General features: G+C 45.7%; 2 protein-coding genes across 3 annotated transcripts in view; both read left to right on the forward strand.

Moving 5' to 3' along the window:
- DIP2B (disco interacting protein 2 homolog B) overlaps positions 1-19,465 on the forward strand; it is a 354,733-nt gene that overhangs the window by 256,989 nt on the left and 78,279 nt on the right. The window contains exons 9-10 of one of the 2 annotated variants that reach the window (XM_068267346.1): positions 2,510-2,601; positions 15,857-15,967. In XM_068267346.1, coding sequence (XP_068123447.1) covers positions 2,510-2,601; positions 15,857-15,967 — 203 coding nt within the window. The remainder of the gene's footprint in view (positions 1-2,509; positions 2,602-15,856; positions 15,968-19,465) is intronic. The other variant, XM_068267347.1, reaches the window with a different exon arrangement.
- ATF1 (activating transcription factor 1) overlaps positions 1-19,465 on the forward strand; it is a 355,624-nt gene that overhangs the window by 188,414 nt on the left and 147,745 nt on the right. The gene's annotated exons all lie outside the window — the stretch shown is intronic.

The raw sequence follows: 19,465 nt of genomic DNA on the forward strand, positions 1-19,465 counted from the left end.
GAGATGAATTCTGCTAACAGCTCTCCATTATGATGGGAAAGCAGATATTTTCTTGCTGTAGGACGTGCGTTCTGATTTGTTGCTGTGTAATCCTCTATGGAGCTCTGTGAAATCCGGTGTAAGTTCTTGGCTCTCTGCTGGAGAGTAATGAGTGGCTGTGTTGTCTGATTAGCTGATAGTGTTATGATTACATTCTCATTTTGCCTCCGCTATTCCAGCTGAGCTCAGTGAGGATATTAGCAGAAGAAATCCTACCAGTGTAATAACTATACTTCCTCATTATTAAGTGAAGGCATAAACTTAAAAGCTTTACCAGTCATAGCTTGATTTGTTCTTGTGTTTTTTTAATGTGCTGATACTTTGAGCAGAGAGGTGAAGATGAATGTTATGATCTTCCTTCCAGTCATTTTATTGAATAGAGCGCAAAGTAAAATAATTACATTAGCCATACACTGGTTGATTTGCCATCAGATTCGATCAGAGAGGGATCGTATGGCTGCCTTTACTGCAAACAGATTGTGAATCGATTTCAGCATGAAACCGATCCCAATCTGTGGAGCTGCCGCCTGCCCGCCAGCTATACATTACCTGATCTGGCTGGCGCGACTCCCCCTGGTCTCCGCTGTCTTCTTCTCCGCGCTGGTCTCCGGTCCAGCTTTAAGGGGCCCATACACCTCATGATTTTCCCACCAAAATCGATTGTTCTGTCAGAGTTTGCGCAATGATTTCACAGCAGATTCGATCACAGTGACGATCGATTTCCGTCCAAAATCAATCGTTCCCATCGATCCGTCCGTGCGGAAGATTTTTCTCGATCTCCGGCGGGTCGGGAGTGTGTCGATAGCGACGTTCGAATGCCCGACGCAATACAGCGGAGATACATTGCCTGTTCCGGCCGGTGTGACTACCCCGGTCTCCGCTGTCTTCTTCTCCGCTCCGGGCTCCAGCTTCACTGAACTTCCTGTCCCGGCAGGAAGTTTAAACAGTAGAGCGCCCTCTACTGTTTAAACTTCCCCTGGACAGGAAGTTCAGTGAAGCAAGCCAGCCGGACCAGAGACCAGCGCGGAGAAGAAGACAGCGGAGACCGGGGGAGTCGCGCCGGCCAGATCAGGTAATGTATAGCAGGTGGCAGCGGCAGCTCCACAGATTGTGATCGGTTTCATGCTTAAATCGATTCACAATCTGTTTGCAGTAAAGGCAAAGATCCCTCTCTGATCAGATTTGATGGCAAATAGACGAGTGTATGGCTACCTTAAGAGTTTTAACTGTCATGATCAAAACAGATTATTATTATTTAGTATTTATATAGCGGTGACATCTTCCGCAGTGCTGCACAGAGTATATAGTCTGGTCATTTAACTGTCCCTCAGTGGTGCTCACAATATAATCCCTACCATATATGTATCATGGGGGAAGCCAGTTAACTTATGCATATGATTTTGGGATGTGGGAGGAAACTGGAGTACCTGGATGAAACTCACACAGACATGGGGAGTGCATACAAACTCTGTGCAGATAGTGCCCTGGCTGGAATTCAAACCGGGATCCCAGCGCTGCAAGGCGAGAGAGCTAACCACTACACCGTGCTGCACAGATCCTGTAAGGATCTATATGTCCTCAGTAGATATTCAGCCAGGGTTCTATCTGCATGGAGTTTTTTTTCTGCCAGTGTCTGCAAGGGTTTCCCACAGGTGCTCCAGTTTCCTCCCATATCCAGATAAGCACATCGGGATAAACATACAGATAAGGCTTCCCCCTCTAAATTGACCAAAGACTATGATGGACACATGACTGTGATAGGGAGTTGATTGTGACCCCCTATGAGGGACAGAGACATGGCTATATACTTTGTAAAAGCGCTGGGGAAGATGTTAGCGCTATATAAGGACCTATTTCTACTATCTGTGAATCATGGTCATTTTCCCCATGTGATTTCAGATACGGACTCGCGGCCATTTGAAATCAATAGGCTGCATCCGAATTGTGTGCAGCTAAAAAAAATGCTGCGGAGTGCTGTTTTCTGCAGTCCGCATCAGAATCCCTATAGCTTTGCATGGCACGACTATAGCAATTTGGCTGCGGCTTCGAAACAGTACTGGTGTGCTTCTGATTCGGAAAATGACATGGTAACCAGTGGGAATAGGCCCTGAATACTAATTAATTGTAATCCCTTTGTAGCAAGATTGTGCACAATATGGTTGTGACTTTTACATTTTATTCCAAACATACAAACAATCAAGGAAGTTCTGAATATGGATATAAGAGGGATGTAAACAGAGCTTTATGCTGGTCTTGAAGGGATGAATATTGCGATGCTCCACACCAGTATACTGTTTTCTCAAGGCCTTGTCATTTTGCCCTGGATTATTATTAGAGCATGAAGTTTGTGAACTGTTCTAAGTTGTGGTGTTTTTGTTTTTTAAAAAACACCTTTTGATGAAAACCTTGAGCTATGTATGCATTCATGTGGAGTCAAAAATATTCCTCAAACTATTCTCTTGTGTTTCAGGCAAGCTGTGGACCCGAAGTGTGAGACTGGCATACACTCTACTCAACAAACTGGGAACCAAAAATGAGCAAGGGCTAAAACCAAGGGACAGGGTAATTTGACTTTTTAATGCATTCATACATGTTTGCTTTTTACATTGATCTTAACTATGCATGAAGTAACAACTAATCAGTCTTTTAGTTGCAAGCTACAGTCAAGTCCATAAATATTGCGACACTGACACAATTCTATTATTTTTGTCTCTATACACAACCACAATGGATTTGAAATAAAACAAACACAATGTGCTTTAACTGCAGACTATCAGCTTTAAAGAGACCCTGTACTCTAAAATTCTTACAATAAAAAGCATACCATTCTATTCATTATGTTCTCCTGGGCCCCTCTGTGCTGTTTCTGCCACTCCCTGCTGTGATCCTGGCTTGTAATTGACAGTTTTAGGCAGTGTTTACAAACAAACGACATGGCTGCTAAAACAGCATGTGACAGGCTGAGAGGACCTTAGTCTGTGACTCACACAGAGCCTGCAGGGGGCATGGAGAGGGTGTGTATAGCTTCTATCCTATCACAAGAGGAGCAGCAAGCAGCACATTCCTGCCTTGGTGCCTGAGCCTGACAAAGCTGTCAGAGGAAAGAAGATTAGTTTATATAACAGAGATAATACAGCCCCTGTGCAACTAGGAAAGGCTGCAGTAAGACAGACCACATTAGAACAGATATAGGAACGTATATGATAGAAGAAATCAGGCTTAAAATTGTGTTACAGAGTCTCTTTAAGGCCTGGCAGAGCATCACCAGGGATGAAACCCAGTGTCTGGTGATGTCTATGCGTTCCAGACTTCAGGCTGTCATTGACTGCAAAGGATTTGCAAACAAGTATTAAAAAGTGAAAGTTTAGTTTGTGATTATTATTCTGTCCCATTACTTTTGGTCCCTTAAAGTGAACCTCCAGACTAAAAATCTAATCAGCAGCACTGAAAAGGCTTGGTGTTTCTTTAACAGGTTCACAGCATTAGAACTTTGTTTTTTGTTTTTTTTTCTTACCCAAGCCTCGTTTTTAGCTGCACAAAAGAAAACTGCAGGGCATTTTTCCACTGATGCTGTGCAAATGGGATTCCTGATGTTGTTCTCCTACTGCTGTTTTGGTGCAAACATTTTTTTTTAAATATTGAATTGAGACTTGAAGCCTAGCACGCGCAGCTGGGAGGGGTGATCAGGACACAGGACTGTTGGAACTGTGTCTTATGCTCCCTATCCCCTCCTTTCAAACAAAAAGATGGCTGCCCCCATGAAAAATATGGCTGCCTCATGAAAAAGATGGCTGCTCCCATGAAATCACAAACATTTGCCTGTTCTTTTAAAACAGGGTGGGTTAGAGATGATATTATGTATCTGTTTTAATTAACATAACTAATGTAACTTAATGACAGTATGTTTGTTTAGGCTGAAGTTCCCCTTTAACAAGTGGAAGACACATATGCAAATTGTTGTAACTCCTGCACCGTTCACCTGATTTGGATGTAAATACCTCAAATTAAAGCTGATAGTCTGCAGTTAAAGCACATCATGTTCGTTTCATTTCAAATTCATTGTGGTTGTGTATAGAGCCAAAAATATTAGAATTGTCGTTGTCACAATATTTATGGACCTGACTATGAAAAAATGATAGCTGCAGCTAGACCAATCAAGAACAGACCGACAGAGTCCATGTAAACATGATCACCAAATATCATGCCCTTGACTGTCATCTAATGGTTCAAATACAGTTTAGCTGCTGAAAGATTTGTAGTTTAGTCCACCCAGTCCTGTGATTCCCATACACTATAACATGCAATTTATTACCACATTTATTGTATGTTCCATTTCTTTAAAGCCCAACTGCAAATAAAAATATTTTATGTTTGGATAGTCTTTAGAGAGGTTGTTTGGCTTTTCGCTGTTATCTGTGTCCTCATCTGGTAGGATTTTCCTGATTGCCATCTCCTTACATTTCCACGCGTGTGCTGTATCTGTCTCATGCTGATGCAAATACCCCTCCCTGCCATGGCAATGAGAATTTGGATGCATGTCCGAAAAAATGCTGCAGGCACTATTTTTTTTTTTTTTTTCAGCCTGCGAACCGGAAGCATCCTATTGGTTTCAATAGATTGTCATTCCACTTCTGAATTCATGGGTGAAAAAGGAACAAATCAGCCCAAGTGGAAACGGGGCCTTAAAGGACAACTAACGTAAGAGGGATATGGAGGCTGCCATATTTATTTACAATACTAGTTGCCTGGCAGCCCTGCTGATCTACTTGTCTGCAGTAGTGTCTGAATAACACCAGACACAAGCATGCAGCTACTCAGTCAAACCTCAGCCAGTGCACCTGATCTTCATGCTTGTTCAGGGTCTCTGGCTGAGGCTGGTTTCACACTGTAAACTAGCGTTAGTGATGCGGTGTGTCGCTTCCGCCGCACTGCATCGCTTTGCAGAGACAGGCCTTCAGGGAACACCGCGTTAGTACGTGGTGTTCCCTGCATGGCAACCAGCCTAGCAGGAAGTGATGCGCGCTTGCAGTCACTTCCTGCTTCTGGGTATGCAGGAGTGCACAAAAGCGTATTGTAAAAATACGCTTACGCATATGCACAACATTGCGTCGGTAATTCGCCATAGACTAACATAGACTAAGATCGCCGCTGAAGACCAGCGGTAACATAGTTTTGGACCTGCGTCGGGGATGCTGCGAAATGTCACACCCTCTTGCTACAGTTGTCCTTAAACGCAAAGTTTCCTGGCACAGACAATAATAACACAAAATCCTTTTTAGAGTAGAGTTGATTTGGAACTAACATTAAAATGTTTTTGCTGTCCGTTATGCCCGCCCAAGGACCATATGGGCTCATGTAACAAATCCATGGAATTCCCAGGAAAAGGAAGTAATGAGAGACCGGACCAGTTAGGACACAGACAGCTGTAAAAGCAAAATGAGGATCTGATCCATTTCTATTGGAGCCAAAATAAAATATATATAATTTTTGTTTACTGTAGTACTTCAGATGTACTTAATACAGATCTCCTCAATGCTGTATTAACAGGAGACCTAATCAAATCTGGAAGATCTGATCTGATGGAAAGTGTTTGTGTGGCAGTGTTGTAGGTGGAAAATGAATGTGTGAATCCCAGGATTGAAAACTGAGGGAGCTTTGCAGCAACTTGTTATTAGTGGTGGCAGAAGAAATCCCACGGCAAAGCAGTTATGGAGTTTGTGTAATCTGGGTACAAATTTAAGGGATCATTTTAGCAAAGCTCATCTTTACTAAGTGTTAATTACATGTTCTCTTACTACCACATGTGTTTCCAAAACTAAAATTATTCCTGTGTACGTTAAGCAAAGCTGAAGGGAAAACAAGCTTAAGGGATAATAAATAGTGTGTGTAAGACAGAGGCACCTCTGTGGTGTCATAGCCAAGCAGCCCTGTGTGAGACTTAGAACTTTTAGACTTGGTTCACACGGACGGTTCTGTGATGGTAAACGACTGCCACGGCGCTCAAATGCTGTCCATTCAGATGAATAGAAAGCCGTCGGTAATATCGCTTACCCCCATTTATTGTCATTTGTGCTGCATTTCAATCCTGATTTTCACCATCGTCTGCCTGTCGCTTAGCCGATCCTGGAAGCAACAGGATTATTTACCGTCACACTTTTGTGTCCCCCTGCAGGGATGAGAAACGCAGCACGCAAGGAAGTGCTGCCGAAAGCCTACAAATGCTTTTTTGCACGCTAGCAGAAAAGCATTTGCAACAAGATGCTGGGCTGCTGCGGGCAGGTGGATCAGATGTCCGTCTGAACCAGCTCTTAGAAGCCTTGTGCTAGTAATATATTAAACTATAACAAGCTTTTATACCATCTTAAAGTTTGATTCATTAATAAAACTGTTCCAAGTTAGTATATCGGGGGTGACAATTGATATGTAACACTTTTATCTAACTATACATTATTGTTGCGGGTCCTACAGTGATTGCCGTCCAGTACAAAGTGTAGGATCACTACAAAATAGCTTTTCAATCACTGTGCAAAAGTGATTTTGCAGCATACGTAGAACTACATGAAAAAAGCTAATCACAATTGCTAGCATTAAATTCAATATCACTCCAAAAAAAAAACAAAAAAGCAAAAATGTATACCAAAAGTGCTCAGCGATTGCGATTAGGCCCCTTCCTCACTTGTGCGCTGAATGCAACACAAGTGTTCATACGACATATATAGCAATGCACAGCACTTACCCTGCGGTGCAGATTGCATTCATTTATAATGAATGAAATAACGCTGCATCATGTGCAATAATGCTTGCCACCAAACCTCGTGAATCGCAATGCATTCATAAGTTGCAACAGACAATGCAATCGCACAAGTGTTAAAGGGCGCCTAATAAGCGATTTCTTGTGGCTAATAAGACTACTTTTACATGTCCAGGCTTCATATCATACCTAAGAGAAACTTTATTCAAAGGACGACAAAACTAAAAACAGTTTTGACATGTATAGAGCGGAGTGACTGGTGACTTATATTCTCCACATCTGGTTTCGTTTTCTTACCATATGAATATGATTGATAACAGCTGATTCCTTCCTCAGTATTCTGCAGTTTTGATGACATTTTTGTACTATGGTTATAGCATATGTATAACCATGAGCCTTTTCTTTGTCCCCATTTTCGTATTATACTGTAGAAACCCCTGGGAACATTTTCAGTTTATAATCTTAATTCATGTATTGTTTTAGCGCAACAATGACTTGCCTGAACTGTGGCTGGGATTGTTTCATAGCCATGTTCTAAAATGTCAAGATATTAAAGATGATTTGCAGGCTATTCATATTCTCCTGCTGTGTACTAAATGAGACTTAAGTAGTTGATCCTCAGGCTTGTTTAATTATTGTTTAAAATGCATGCAGCAGGTTTGTGGAACGCACTGTATAGGCAAACAGCGTAGTGACAGGCAGGCGCTTCAGACGTCATTCCGCTAATCAGCGACTCATGTGCATGCTTTCCTGGATGTCTCTTTTATTTCTTACTGTTAATGTCAAATGATAAGCTCATTGCCTATTACATGAATTACTCTAATTAGCTTTTTGTGCATATATTTTACATTTAACCAATCAAGCAGCTATTTAAATATGTGCTACTGAATTCATATAACAAATTATGCTTTTAATCTGCAGCTGCACCACACTTTGGAAAAAATTGTTTAGTCTGCAGTCCGTGTTTGTACCTGCTTTGTGACCATCTTCTGTAGAGAAGCATTTTGTTCGTCATGTATTAGCAGTAGCATTCCTTCAGCCATTGATGTTTCAGCATGTGTCTCCCTCTGCTGCCTGAAGTTTTATTGCTGCCACTACTACTAGCAGCATTGTTTTGTCATTTCTTGTGCAGTATTGCATGCTTCTCCTCTAGCTAAATTGAATGCCACTGGTGTTCCCGCATTGTGTGACCCTGCTTTTACCAGGATTGCATAGTCCTTGCTCTCTGAGCATTGTGTGCCCTCTGCTTTTAGCAATATTACAATTCCCATGCTCTGTTTGAATTGCATTTACCCTGGTTTGTTTGCATTACATGCCCCCTGATCGTCTTTCATTGCGCGCCCCCTGATCGTCTTTCATTGCACGCCCCTTGATCGTCTTTCATTGCGCGCCCCCTGATCGTCTTTCATTGCGCGCCCCCTGATCGTCTTTCATTGCGCGCCCCCTGATCGTCTTTCATTGCGCGCCCCCTGATCGTCTTTCTTTGCGCGCCCCCTGATCGTCTTTCTTTGCGCGCCCCCTGATCGTCTTTCATTGCGCGCCCCCTGATCGTCTTTCATTGCGCGCCCCCTGATCGTCTTTCATTGCGCGCCCCCTGATCGTCTTTCATTGCGCGCCCCCTGATCGTCTTTCATTGCGCGCCCCCTGATCGTCTTTCATTGCGCGCCCCCTGATCGTCTTTCATTGCGCGCCCCCTGATCGTCTTTCATTGCGCGCCCCCTGATTTTCTTTCATTGCGCGCCCCCTGATTTTCTTTCATTGCGCGCCCTTTGATTTTCTTTCATTGCGCGCCCCCTGATTTTCTTTCATTGCGCGCCCTTTGATTTTCTTTCATTGCGCGCCCCCTGATCTGCTTGCATTACGTGCCCCCTGATCGTCTTTCATTGCGCGCCCCCTGATCGTCTTTCATTGCGCGCCCCCTGATCGCCTTTCATTGCGCGCCCCCTGATCTGCTTGCATTACGTGCCCCCTACTCTGCTTGCCTTGCATGCCCCCTGAGCGGTCTGTCTTGCATGCTCCCTGCGCTACTTGCCTTGCGTGCCCGCTGCTCTAGCAGTACACAGTGTGCCCACTGCTCTTTTTGCATTGCATTGCCCCTATTCCAGCAACACAGTGTGCCCACTACTCTGCTTGTATTGCATCCCCCTTGCTGTAGCAGCACTATGTGGCCATGATACAGCATTCATTATGTGCACTGTTTTTGCTTCAGCATTGGACATGATTTACCAAAGTGCACCCTAGATGGGAGAACCCTGGAGAATAGAAGCAGTCCTTCTAACCTGGCTTGGATTTGCTCAAAGTGTTTGCTATTAGGTAGCAAATCATTAAGCATTCATACAGTGCTGATATTTTCCTCAGTGTTTTACTGAGTATACTACAACATTCACAGATGTTCCGACCTCAGACTAGGGCCAGTTTAGGGGAAAGCCATATTTACCTTAAATGTCTGTCTAGCTGTTACGTAAATGGGAACAATAGTCCCAGAGAAATTACTTTTGGAAAGTCAATCCTATTACCCAAAAATAAAATAGAAAATGGAATTCCCCAGCATGAAGCTTTCACCTGACACCGCCTACCTCCTCCATCTGTTGCAGACATTATTATTATTTAGTTCCACCCTCTTCAATGTGTACTAAAGTATTGAAAATGGCATTTCCTACAGTATGTTATGGCTATATCATCAAAACTTTAAATAGTGTGAATTTTATGAAGTGTTACCATCTACAACCTTCTCTACTCTGATGCAAGAACATACCTTGTTGGAGATAGACATTTGCTTAGAAGTTCTGAGCCATTGTCGTCAAGCAAGTCCGACATCTCAGTAAATGTGGCTTAGTTTTTAGTTACTTTTTCTTGTTCAGCTGTCTTTCCATAGTCCAAGTGATAACTGTGTTTTCTTTGTGCTTGCCTCCTTGTCCTGTCCTGCGGGCTATGTACATCCACTGGATGAGTATTGTCTTGGTTTTTTCAAATATTTCTAATAGCAACACGGCATGAATTACCCTGAGTCTGAACCCACCCTGAACACCTCCTCAGTCCCCCTCCATTCTTTCCTTTCTCATCCTAACCTGACTCATCTCTCCTCACCCAGACATCCTTCAGTTACTGCTCCTCAACATCCTTACACCCCAACCCTTCTCCAATTGACCTCTTCTGCCTGAATGCCACTCAGTTCTAACCGCCCCTCTGCATTTATAAATCTCCTGTAGCTGACCCCCCTCAGTTCTAACTTCCTCCATCCATACACACGTCCATACACATGTGCACATACAGTGCCAACCTAGAAATCCTGAAACACATCAAAATAAATAGACACTTTATTATTAATCATTATTATTATTAATATGTAGTTATATAGCACTGTACATAGTATATAGTCTTGTCACTATCTGGCCCTCAGAGGGTCTCACAATCTAATTCCTATCATGGTCATATGTCTATGTATGTAGGTATTGTAGTCTAGGGACAATATAGGGGGAAGCCAATTAACTTTATCTGTATGTTTTGGGGATGTTGGAGGAAAATGGAGTGTCCAGAGGAAACCCATGCAGACACAGTGAGAACATACAAACTCCATGCTGATAGTATTGTGCATGGGCAAGTAAGGTCTGTGCCTGCTCAGTACAATTAAAGAGACACTGAAGCGAAAAAAAAATTATGATATTAATGATTTGTATGTGTAGTACAGCTAAGAAATAAAACATTAAGATCAGATACATCAGTCTAATTGTTTCCAGTACAGGAAGAGTTGAGAAACTCCAGTTGTTATCTCTATGCAAACAAGCCATTAAGCTCTCTGACTTTAGGGCCTTTTCCCACTAGCCTGCGATTTGCGATTTGCTTCTGATCGCAAATCGCAAGGTACATTAAACTAATGGAAAGCATAATGGAGCATTTTCCATTAGTGCGATCCGATTGCGATGCGATTTTGGTCAAAGCGCAATCGTCGTCCTGCCGCGTTTTGTATGCGATTGAGCTGGACTATAATGAATATAGTAGCTCAATCGCAATCCCAATCGCATGGTGGAAATTGAAACGCGATCGCAATCGCGATCGCATTTCATAGTGGAAAAGAGCCCTTAGTCGTGCAGAGGGCTGTTATCTGACTTTTATTATCTCAACTGTAAGTGAACTGTTTACTTTTTCTCTGCAAGAGGAGAGGTCATTACTTCAGACTGCTCTGAAAGAATCATTTTGAATGCTGAGTGTTGTGTAATCTGCACATATTATAGAATAATGCAGTGTTAGAAAAAACACTATATACCTTAAAATAAAAGTATGAGAATATTTTCTTTGCTGCTAATCTTCTAGTAATTATTCATAGTACACAACCAATTCATTATATCATATTTTTTTTTCGCTTCAGTGTCTCTTTAAGGCACTTAGCTTTTTTTAATTTTTTTTAATTTTTTTTTTTTGTAGCGGCCACTAGTGGCCGCTACAAAAGAGGTGTTTGTCTAGAGGCTTCCCGCGTTCTCCTATATCCCACCGTTTCAATGCTGTGACCCTCTCTGGTAGCATAGGTTTCTTCAGTGCTCAAGTGTGACTGTGGGCAAGTGTATCTGTACTGGGCAAGCGCACACGCCTAGTAAAATGAAGTGCTTGTACGTGGAAGAAGATAAGCTAAGTGCCTTAGTTCTATTGGGCATGCACAGACCTTACTTGCCCATGCCCAGTACAGACACGCTTGCTCACAGCCATGTTTGAACTATGATGAAATGCTGTTGGGGGGGCGGGGGGGGGGGGGGGTAGGAGGGGGTGTCAGCATGGCCTAATTTGAGGCAAGGTCACAAAGGCTATGGCCTAGGGCATCAGGAAGTAAGGGGCGAGCTTGCACACTCAGGCAGTTAAACTGCAACACAGTTAAACCACCGTGGTCACAGACCTGGATGTGGGAGCTTGTTGGTAACAGTGGGCCTTGGGCAGAAAATGCACAAGCCTGGCTATATGTGTCAGCATTTTTATCAGTGTTAACTGAGCCTAAACATCTGCCTGCCTTGCCATTCGGTGAGACATCCTTGTCCTGACAAACCTATTTTATCTCATGTTGGTACCACTGCAAGAGGTGCTAGTAATATTAGTTAAACTGAAAAAGGGGGCTAATGGATTCTATTATCATATGATATGGATGAATGAGGATATACTGTATTTTCAAATTCCAGGTGGATTGTAGACTGCCAGCAGTGGCGTAGCAATAGGGGGTGCAGTGGTTGCAACCGCATCGGGGCCCTTGGGCCAGAGGGGCTCCTAGGGTACCTCCCTCAACCACAGTATTTGCTCTCTATTGCTCCTGTGCTGGTAATAATCACTTCTATAGATGCTTTAAGTAGTTATAATCATAAACAAGCTGTTCCTCATCCCCTTCTTGCACCTCTAGTTTTGTGACTGTCCTTGGCAGGTTTTGCCGCCATATCAATTATTATTTATAGAGTGCCCCAATGTAAAACTTGCACCAGGGCTTATAGCTCCTTAGCTACGCCACTGACTGCCAGCAGTAGTTTTGTGCTACGCTAATTAATATGCATTCATTGAGTGTTAAAATATCCTGCAAAGCGTTGGAACTCATTCACACTTCTGTACTTTCTCCTGCTCTAAAAGGTGCTGAAATGCTGTTTTCAATGCAAGGCAGAGGCAGTCCAAAATTCATCTGCAGTTTTTAGAAAAAGGAAAAAATTATTGTTACATTTGAGCGGTCAATGCATGTGCCGTTTAGATGCATTTGTGGCATGTTGTGCCTTAAAAATTGTATAGGTGTGACTGCACCAGTCTTTGAAACACATGAGTTTTTTTTTCCCTAAATGGAGAATCTTCCTTTAAAAAAAAAAAAGTTTCCCTGGTAAATTTGTATCTGCATCTATATTAAATTGGAGAGCATTCTAACATCTGCTCCTTTTTCTTATCACTGATGGAATTGTCTTTGTATATCTCATGTGTTTCAGTAAGATATGAAAGGCCACTGTCTTTCTGTCTAATTGAAAGAGGTAGTTAAGTTTTGGTGGCCAGGGAACATTTATGTACAGTTCTCTTTAGTTTATTCTGGGGTATATTGTGGTGTGTCCATAGACGGGTTAAAGGGAACCAAGCGCCACTTTTTTCCTGCAGTTTCTCCTGGTTTCTTATAGCTATAGGAGCTGCCATGTTCCTTTCCTCCCCTTCTAGATGCCCTTATTTATCCAGGGGCAGGTGTGAAAATAGCATGTGTGACTTCTCTAAACAGTTTGAAGCACAGTGACCTATTTCCCCACCCCCATGCTGATGAAAGCTTTTGTTTGCTTTCTGCTAATGAGTCCAATAAATAATGACAGCAGTCCTTCTCAACCTGAAGTTTCTGAGGTTGGGCAGGCCTTGGAAGTGGGGTAATGAAAGCCTCTTCTAAATTTTTAAAGCAAAAATAAAAGGTAAAATTGAAGTTTTTCATTGTTAGCATCAGGGGCGTTTCTAGGTTCCTGGGTGATCTGGGGCACCAAGAGGGAATGGGTGTGTGGCACGGGTAGCGCGCCGTGGCAAAAATGGGCATGGTCATACTGCGTTAAGTGGGCGTGGTCATAGGTGGGGCCAAATGTACATGAACATAGCAGTGGCGTAACCTAAATATATTCAATAGGCAGTATTTCACATATGTAAGCCCCTCACCTGGCTTCTGTCTTCGGCTGGCTGGCCTGTACGCTGTACTCGGCTGGCGGTTATGCTGGGCTGCCTGGCTGGTGGTTATGCTATGCTGTGCTTTGCTGTGCTGGCCTTGGCTGGTGGTGATGCTGTGCTGGCCTGGCTGGTGGTGATGCTGTGCTGGCCTGACTGACTGTGATGCTGTGCCAGCTTGGCTGGCGGTGATGTTGAGCCGGCCTGGCTTTGCTAGGTGACTTGCTGGGGGCTTTGCTGGGCAATTTGCTGGGGGCATTTTGGGGGGCTTTGCTGGGCTTGGGGGATTTACTAGGCTTTGCTTGGCTGTATGCTTTGCTGGGCTGGGACCAGGAGGCTTTGCTAGGCTGGTGGGGTTTGCTTTGCTGAGGGCTCTGCTTTGCTGGACTGGGGCTTTGCTTGGCTGTAGATAGGTAGGTGCCTCCAGTATAGGGTAGATCGGTATGTTCCTCCAGTATAGGTTAGATAGGTAGGTGCCCCCAGTGGAGCTTAGATAGGTAACTTCCCCCAGCATAGGTTAGATAGCTAGCTTCCCCCAGCATAGGTGAGCTAGGTAGCTTCCCCCAGTGTAGGTGAGCTAGGTAGCTTCCCCCAGCGTAGGTGAGCTAGGTAGCTTCCCCCAGCGTAGGTGAGCTAGGTAGCTTCCCCCAGCGTAGGTGAGCTAGGTAGCTTCCCCCAGCGTAGGTGAGCTAGGTAGCTGCCCCCAGCGTAGGTGAGATAGGTAGCTGCCCCCAGCGTAGGTGAGCTTAGGTAGCTGCCCCCAGCGTAGGTGAGCTAGGTAGCTACCCCCAGCGTAGGTGAGATGGGTAGCTGCCCCCAGCGTAGGTCAGATGGGTAGCTGCCCCCAGCGTAGGTCAGATGGGTAGCTGCCCCCAGCGTAGGTCAGATGGGTAGCTGCCCCCAGCGTAGGTCAGATGGGTAGCTGCCCCCAGCGTAGGTGAGATGGGTAGCTGCCCCCCAGCGTAGGTGAGATGGGTAGCTGCCCCCCAGCGTAGGTGAGATGGGTAGCTGCCCCCCAGCGTAGGTGAGATGGGTAGCTGCCCCTCAGCGTAGGTGAGATGGGTAGCTGCCCCCCAGCGTAGGTGAGATGGGTAGCTGCCCCCCAGCGTAGGTGAGATGGGTAGCTGCCCCCAGCATAGGTGAGATGGGTAGCTGCCCCCAGCGTAGGTGAGATGGGTAGCTGCCCCCAGCGTAGGTGATAGGAAGCAGAGGCGTCCGACCAAGTCGGAAGAAGCTGGAGGCTGCGATTGGAGGTGAGTTTTTAACTGCCCGCTCCACTCAATCTCCGTACTCCCGCCTCCTACGTTGGGGGCAGCCCCCAACGTAGGCGGCGGGAGTAAGGAGATGGAGCGGAGCGGGCAGTTAAAAACTCACCTCCAATCGGTAGCCTCCAGCTTCTTCTGACTTGGTCGGAAGAAGCTGGAGGCTGGCAACAGGTTCCAGGCCGTTGCCCCGGATCAAAGGCCCTAGTGACGCCTCTGGTTAGCATGCATTTTTAATGTGCTATTGAGATGCACTGGGTGCTTGGTTCACTTTAAGGTGTCAGTTTAGGCCTGCCCCTGTGTGTCACCAGACATTTTCGGTAAGGAGATGATTGGATAATGGGGAGCAGAGGAAATGGCAGCCATGTCCCTAAACCCCCACCAGGTCCAATGCATTTGCCTAGGTTAATGGGTTAATGCTAGGCATTAGAAGGGGGTTAGTATCAGGCTAAGTGTGAATGGATAATGGGGAGCAGAGGAAATGGCAGCCATGCCCCTAAACACCCACCAGACCTAATGCATCTGCTCTGTATTTGGCTTTGTCTAGTAAACTGAGTAAGGTGACTAAACTTGGTTGCATGTGACATTTGTCATTGTTCTCTTTGATGACCAGTCCTATCTGAGCACAAAGGTGTTCAGATTTGGAAACAAAAATAGTAGTCCTGTTGCCTTGCATTTGGCCCTGTCCCTAATGTGTACTGGGAGTGCACTATTGGACAGAACTAATGACAATTCGGGATCAGACTTGTATTTGAACCACAGGAATTCTCTTCAATAATTCTGCAGAAATATGATCGACATGCATATAGTTCTGTTTTGGTGCACATTTTATGCAAATTTCTGTAGCTTGAAAGTGGGAAACCAAACACAGCAGCTGCTGTGTTTGATTGATTTTCAAGCTACAGAAATTTGTATACAGCTTGCATCAACTCATAATGATTTGCATCCCATTAACCATATGTAAGAAAGTGATGCGTGAAAGCTACAACTATGGCTAACTTAGATGGCTCAATATGCTTTTGGGCTTGTTTAATGTAAATTGACGGTGCCTCTAGAGCTATCATCTTACAGCAGGAACATGAAATCAATTGCCTTTTTAACATTAATCTTTTTGAAAGCTGATCTCTTCATGTTAACTTTAATATTCCGTATTGCTTTCTTTCAGGTGGCCCTGGTTTACCCCAATAATGATCCAGTCATGTTTATGGTGGCTTTTTATGGTTGTCTCCTGGCAGAAGTCATCCCAGTGCCGATTGAGGTACCTCTTACTAGAAAGGTAACAATAAAATGTAGAGTGCTGCTGGACAGGCTCTCTGGCCATCAGTCTCACCGTAACCATTGCAGAGCAGGCTAGCTCTTGCCATTTATGTTCTAACAGTAATTGTACCTAAAATGTTGTTCCAGCACATAAGAAAATGTCATAAAATGAGAAGAAAGCCATACATTATTTATGTCCCAGACATTTTCCTGAATGACTGATTATCCAGTTTAAAACCTCTCATAATATAGCTAAGAGAGTATGTATAACGATGCCCCCTGTTGATTTCATGCTGATAAAATATCTAGTGGCTGGATAGTGTAATGGTTAAGGGCTCTGCCTCTGACACAGGAGACCTGGGTTCAAATCTCGGCTCTGCCTGTTCAGTAAGCCAGCACCTATTTCAGTAAGGAGTTTCTTGGGCAAGTCTCCTTAACACTGCTACTGCCTACTGAGTGCGCTCTAGTGGCTGCCTCGCAAGCGCTTTGAGTCCGACAGGAGAAAGGCGCTATACAAATACTGCCATTAATATCGGTAATATTACGATATTTTACGGTCTACTTACCTGATCCCCATATTTTTACACGAACACTCCCTCCTAATGCCTGACACTAACCCTCCTTCTAATGCCTAACATTAACCCCCCTCTTAGTACCTAACATTAGCCCTCCCTCATATTGCCCAACACTAACCCTCCCCCCTAATGCCCAACATTAACCCCCCCCCCAATACCCAACACTAACTCTCCCTCCCAACACTAACCCTCCCTCCTGGTGCCCAACACTCACCTCCCTCCTGATGCCCAACACTCACCTCCCTCCTGATGCCCAACACTCACCTCCCTCCTGATGCCCAACACTCACCTCCCTCCTGATGCCCAACACTCACCTCCCTCCTGATGCCCAACACTCACCCTCCCTGCTGATGTCCAACACTCACCTCCCTCCTAATGCCCAACACACACCCTCCCTCCTAATGCCCAACACTAACCCTCCCTCCTGATGCCCAACACTCACCCTCCCTCCTAATGCCCAACACTCACCCTCCCTCCTAATGCCCAACACTCACTCTCCCTCCTAATGCCCAACACTCACCCTCCCTCCTAATTCCCAACACTCACCCTCCCTCCTGATGCCCAACGCTCACCCTCCCTCCTGATGCCCAACGCTCACCCTCCCTCCTGATGCCCAACGCTCACCCTCCCTCCTGATGCCCAACGCTCACCCTCCCTCCTGATGCCCAACGCTCACCCTCCCTCCTGATGCCCAACGCTCACCCTCCCTCCTGATGCCCAACGCTCACCCTCCCTCCTGATGCCCAACGCTCACCCTCCCTCCTGATGCCCAACGCTCACCCTCCCTCCTGATGCCCAACACTAACCCTCCCTCCTGATGCCAAACACTCACCCTCCCTCCTAACGCCCAACGCTCACCCTCCTTCCTGATGCCCAACGCTCACCCTCCTTCCTGATGCCCAACGCTCACCCTCCCTCCTGATGCCCAACGCTCACCCTCCTTCCTGATGCCCAACGCTCACCCTCCCTCCTGATGCCCAACGCTCACCCTCCCTCCTGATGCCCAACGCTCACCCTCCCTCCTGATGCCCAGCGCTCACCCTCCCTCCTGATGCCCAGCGCTCACCCTCCCTCCTGATGCCCAGCGCTCACCCTCCCTCCTGATGCCCAGCGCTCACCCTCCCTCCTAATGCCCAACACTCACCCTCCCTCCTGATGCCCAACACTCACCTCCCTCCTGATGCCCAACACTCACCCTCCCTGCTGATGTCCAACACTCACCTCCCTCCTAATGCCCAACACACACCCTCCCTCCTAATGCCCAACACTAACCCTCCCTCCTGATGCCCAACACTCACCCTCCCTCCTGATGCCCAACGCTCACCCTCCCTCCTGATGCCCAACGCTCACCCTCCCTCCTGATGCCCAACGCTCACCCTCCCTCCTGATGCCCAACGCTCACCCTCCCTCCTGATGCCCAACGCTCACCCTCCCTCCTGATGCCCAGCGCTCACCCTCCCTCCTGATGCCCAGCGCTCACCCTCCCTCCTGATGCCCAGCGCTCACCCTCCCTCCTGATGCCCAGCGCTCACCCTCCCTCCTAATGCCCAACACTCACCCTCCCTCCTGATGCCCAACGCTCACCCTCCTTCCTGGTGCCCAACGCTCACCCTCCTTCCTGATGCCCAACGCTCACCCTCCCTCCTGATGCCCAACGCTCACCCTCCCTCCTGATGCCCAACGCTCACCCTCCCTCCTGATGCCCAACGCTCACCCTCCCTCCTGATGCCCAACGCTCACCCTCCCTCCTGATGCCCAACGCTCACCCTCCCTCCTGATGCCCAACGCTCACCCTCCCTCCTGATGCCCAACGCTCACCCTCCCTCCTGATGCCCAACGCTCACCCCCCTATGTTACCAGTAAACTTGCCAAAGTACTAGCCATTTGCCTTGTGATAGCTGATCGGTTAGTATTACTTTAAACTGGAAGCTAACTAGTAGCCTATCCGCTAGTATCATGCATTCAACTAGAACAGTTTAACATTGCAGGCTATTACATGCTACCTGAAGCTGGTACTAAATACGCTTGTTCTGTAGATAAGCTCCCTATAATTTTACTTCACCCAGCCTTGCACTGTTAGCCAATGCTCTACCTTTACCTACCATCTTAGAATGTGAACATGGAGCAGGTGAGCTCTTTAATAATTAGAGGGGCAGGGTGGATCTGTTCAGTGTTTGGTGCAGGTAAATCTCGATACAAAAATGTCTGGTCTATATTTGCTCTAAACAGTTATTTGGGCCAAGAGGTAAGGTGAGAAAATACCCCAATGGCACACACAACCAGCAGGGATGGCCAATGAGATGCTAATTAGTCTGCATTGATACAAATTTTATGCAGTTTAGAAATGGACCAATCAAGTGCAGCAGCATGTCATTGGCCCATTTCCAAGTTGCATAAAATTTGTATACAATTTGCATAAACACAATTATTAGTATTCTCTTTACCATACCTATAAACTGGGTACTCGGGTGGTAATCTTCACATTCATTCTTTTCATCATTGTCATATCCTCATCAAAAGTTTTGCATGGATGCAGCATGGCTTTGTGTCTTTGTTGTGATGCTGCTCCACTGGCTATTATGATGACAATGACTTCCATGTGTTCAAGCAGCTCTGCATTCTAATGACTGCAAAATCACCCCATGCACAACAGGGAATTGTTGCACAATAATACAGCTTTTTGGCAATGTGTGCAGCAGCCACATTGTCTGGGGGAACTTTTCTGTCAGCTGTTGGAGGATAAGCTTACCATACCATTACCTTTATTAGTCCAAAGATAACCATGACCAGACCATAGACACTTCAGAAACAGTGCAATGTCTGCAAAAACAGAGCGTGTTGGCCCAGTGTCTGCCAGTAAACTTAGGCCAAAGTGATGAATTAATTTTCTCCCTGTACCACTGAGTGACATTCCTTTATATATACGATGCTAACCAGAGTTT

Source organism: Hyperolius riggenbachi, chromosome 2 (genome assembly GCF_040937935.1).
Source record: "Hyperolius riggenbachi isolate aHypRig1 chromosome 2, aHypRig1.pri, whole genome shotgun sequence".
Taxonomy (NCBI): Eukaryota; Metazoa; Chordata; class Amphibia; order Anura; family Hyperoliidae; genus Hyperolius; species Hyperolius riggenbachi.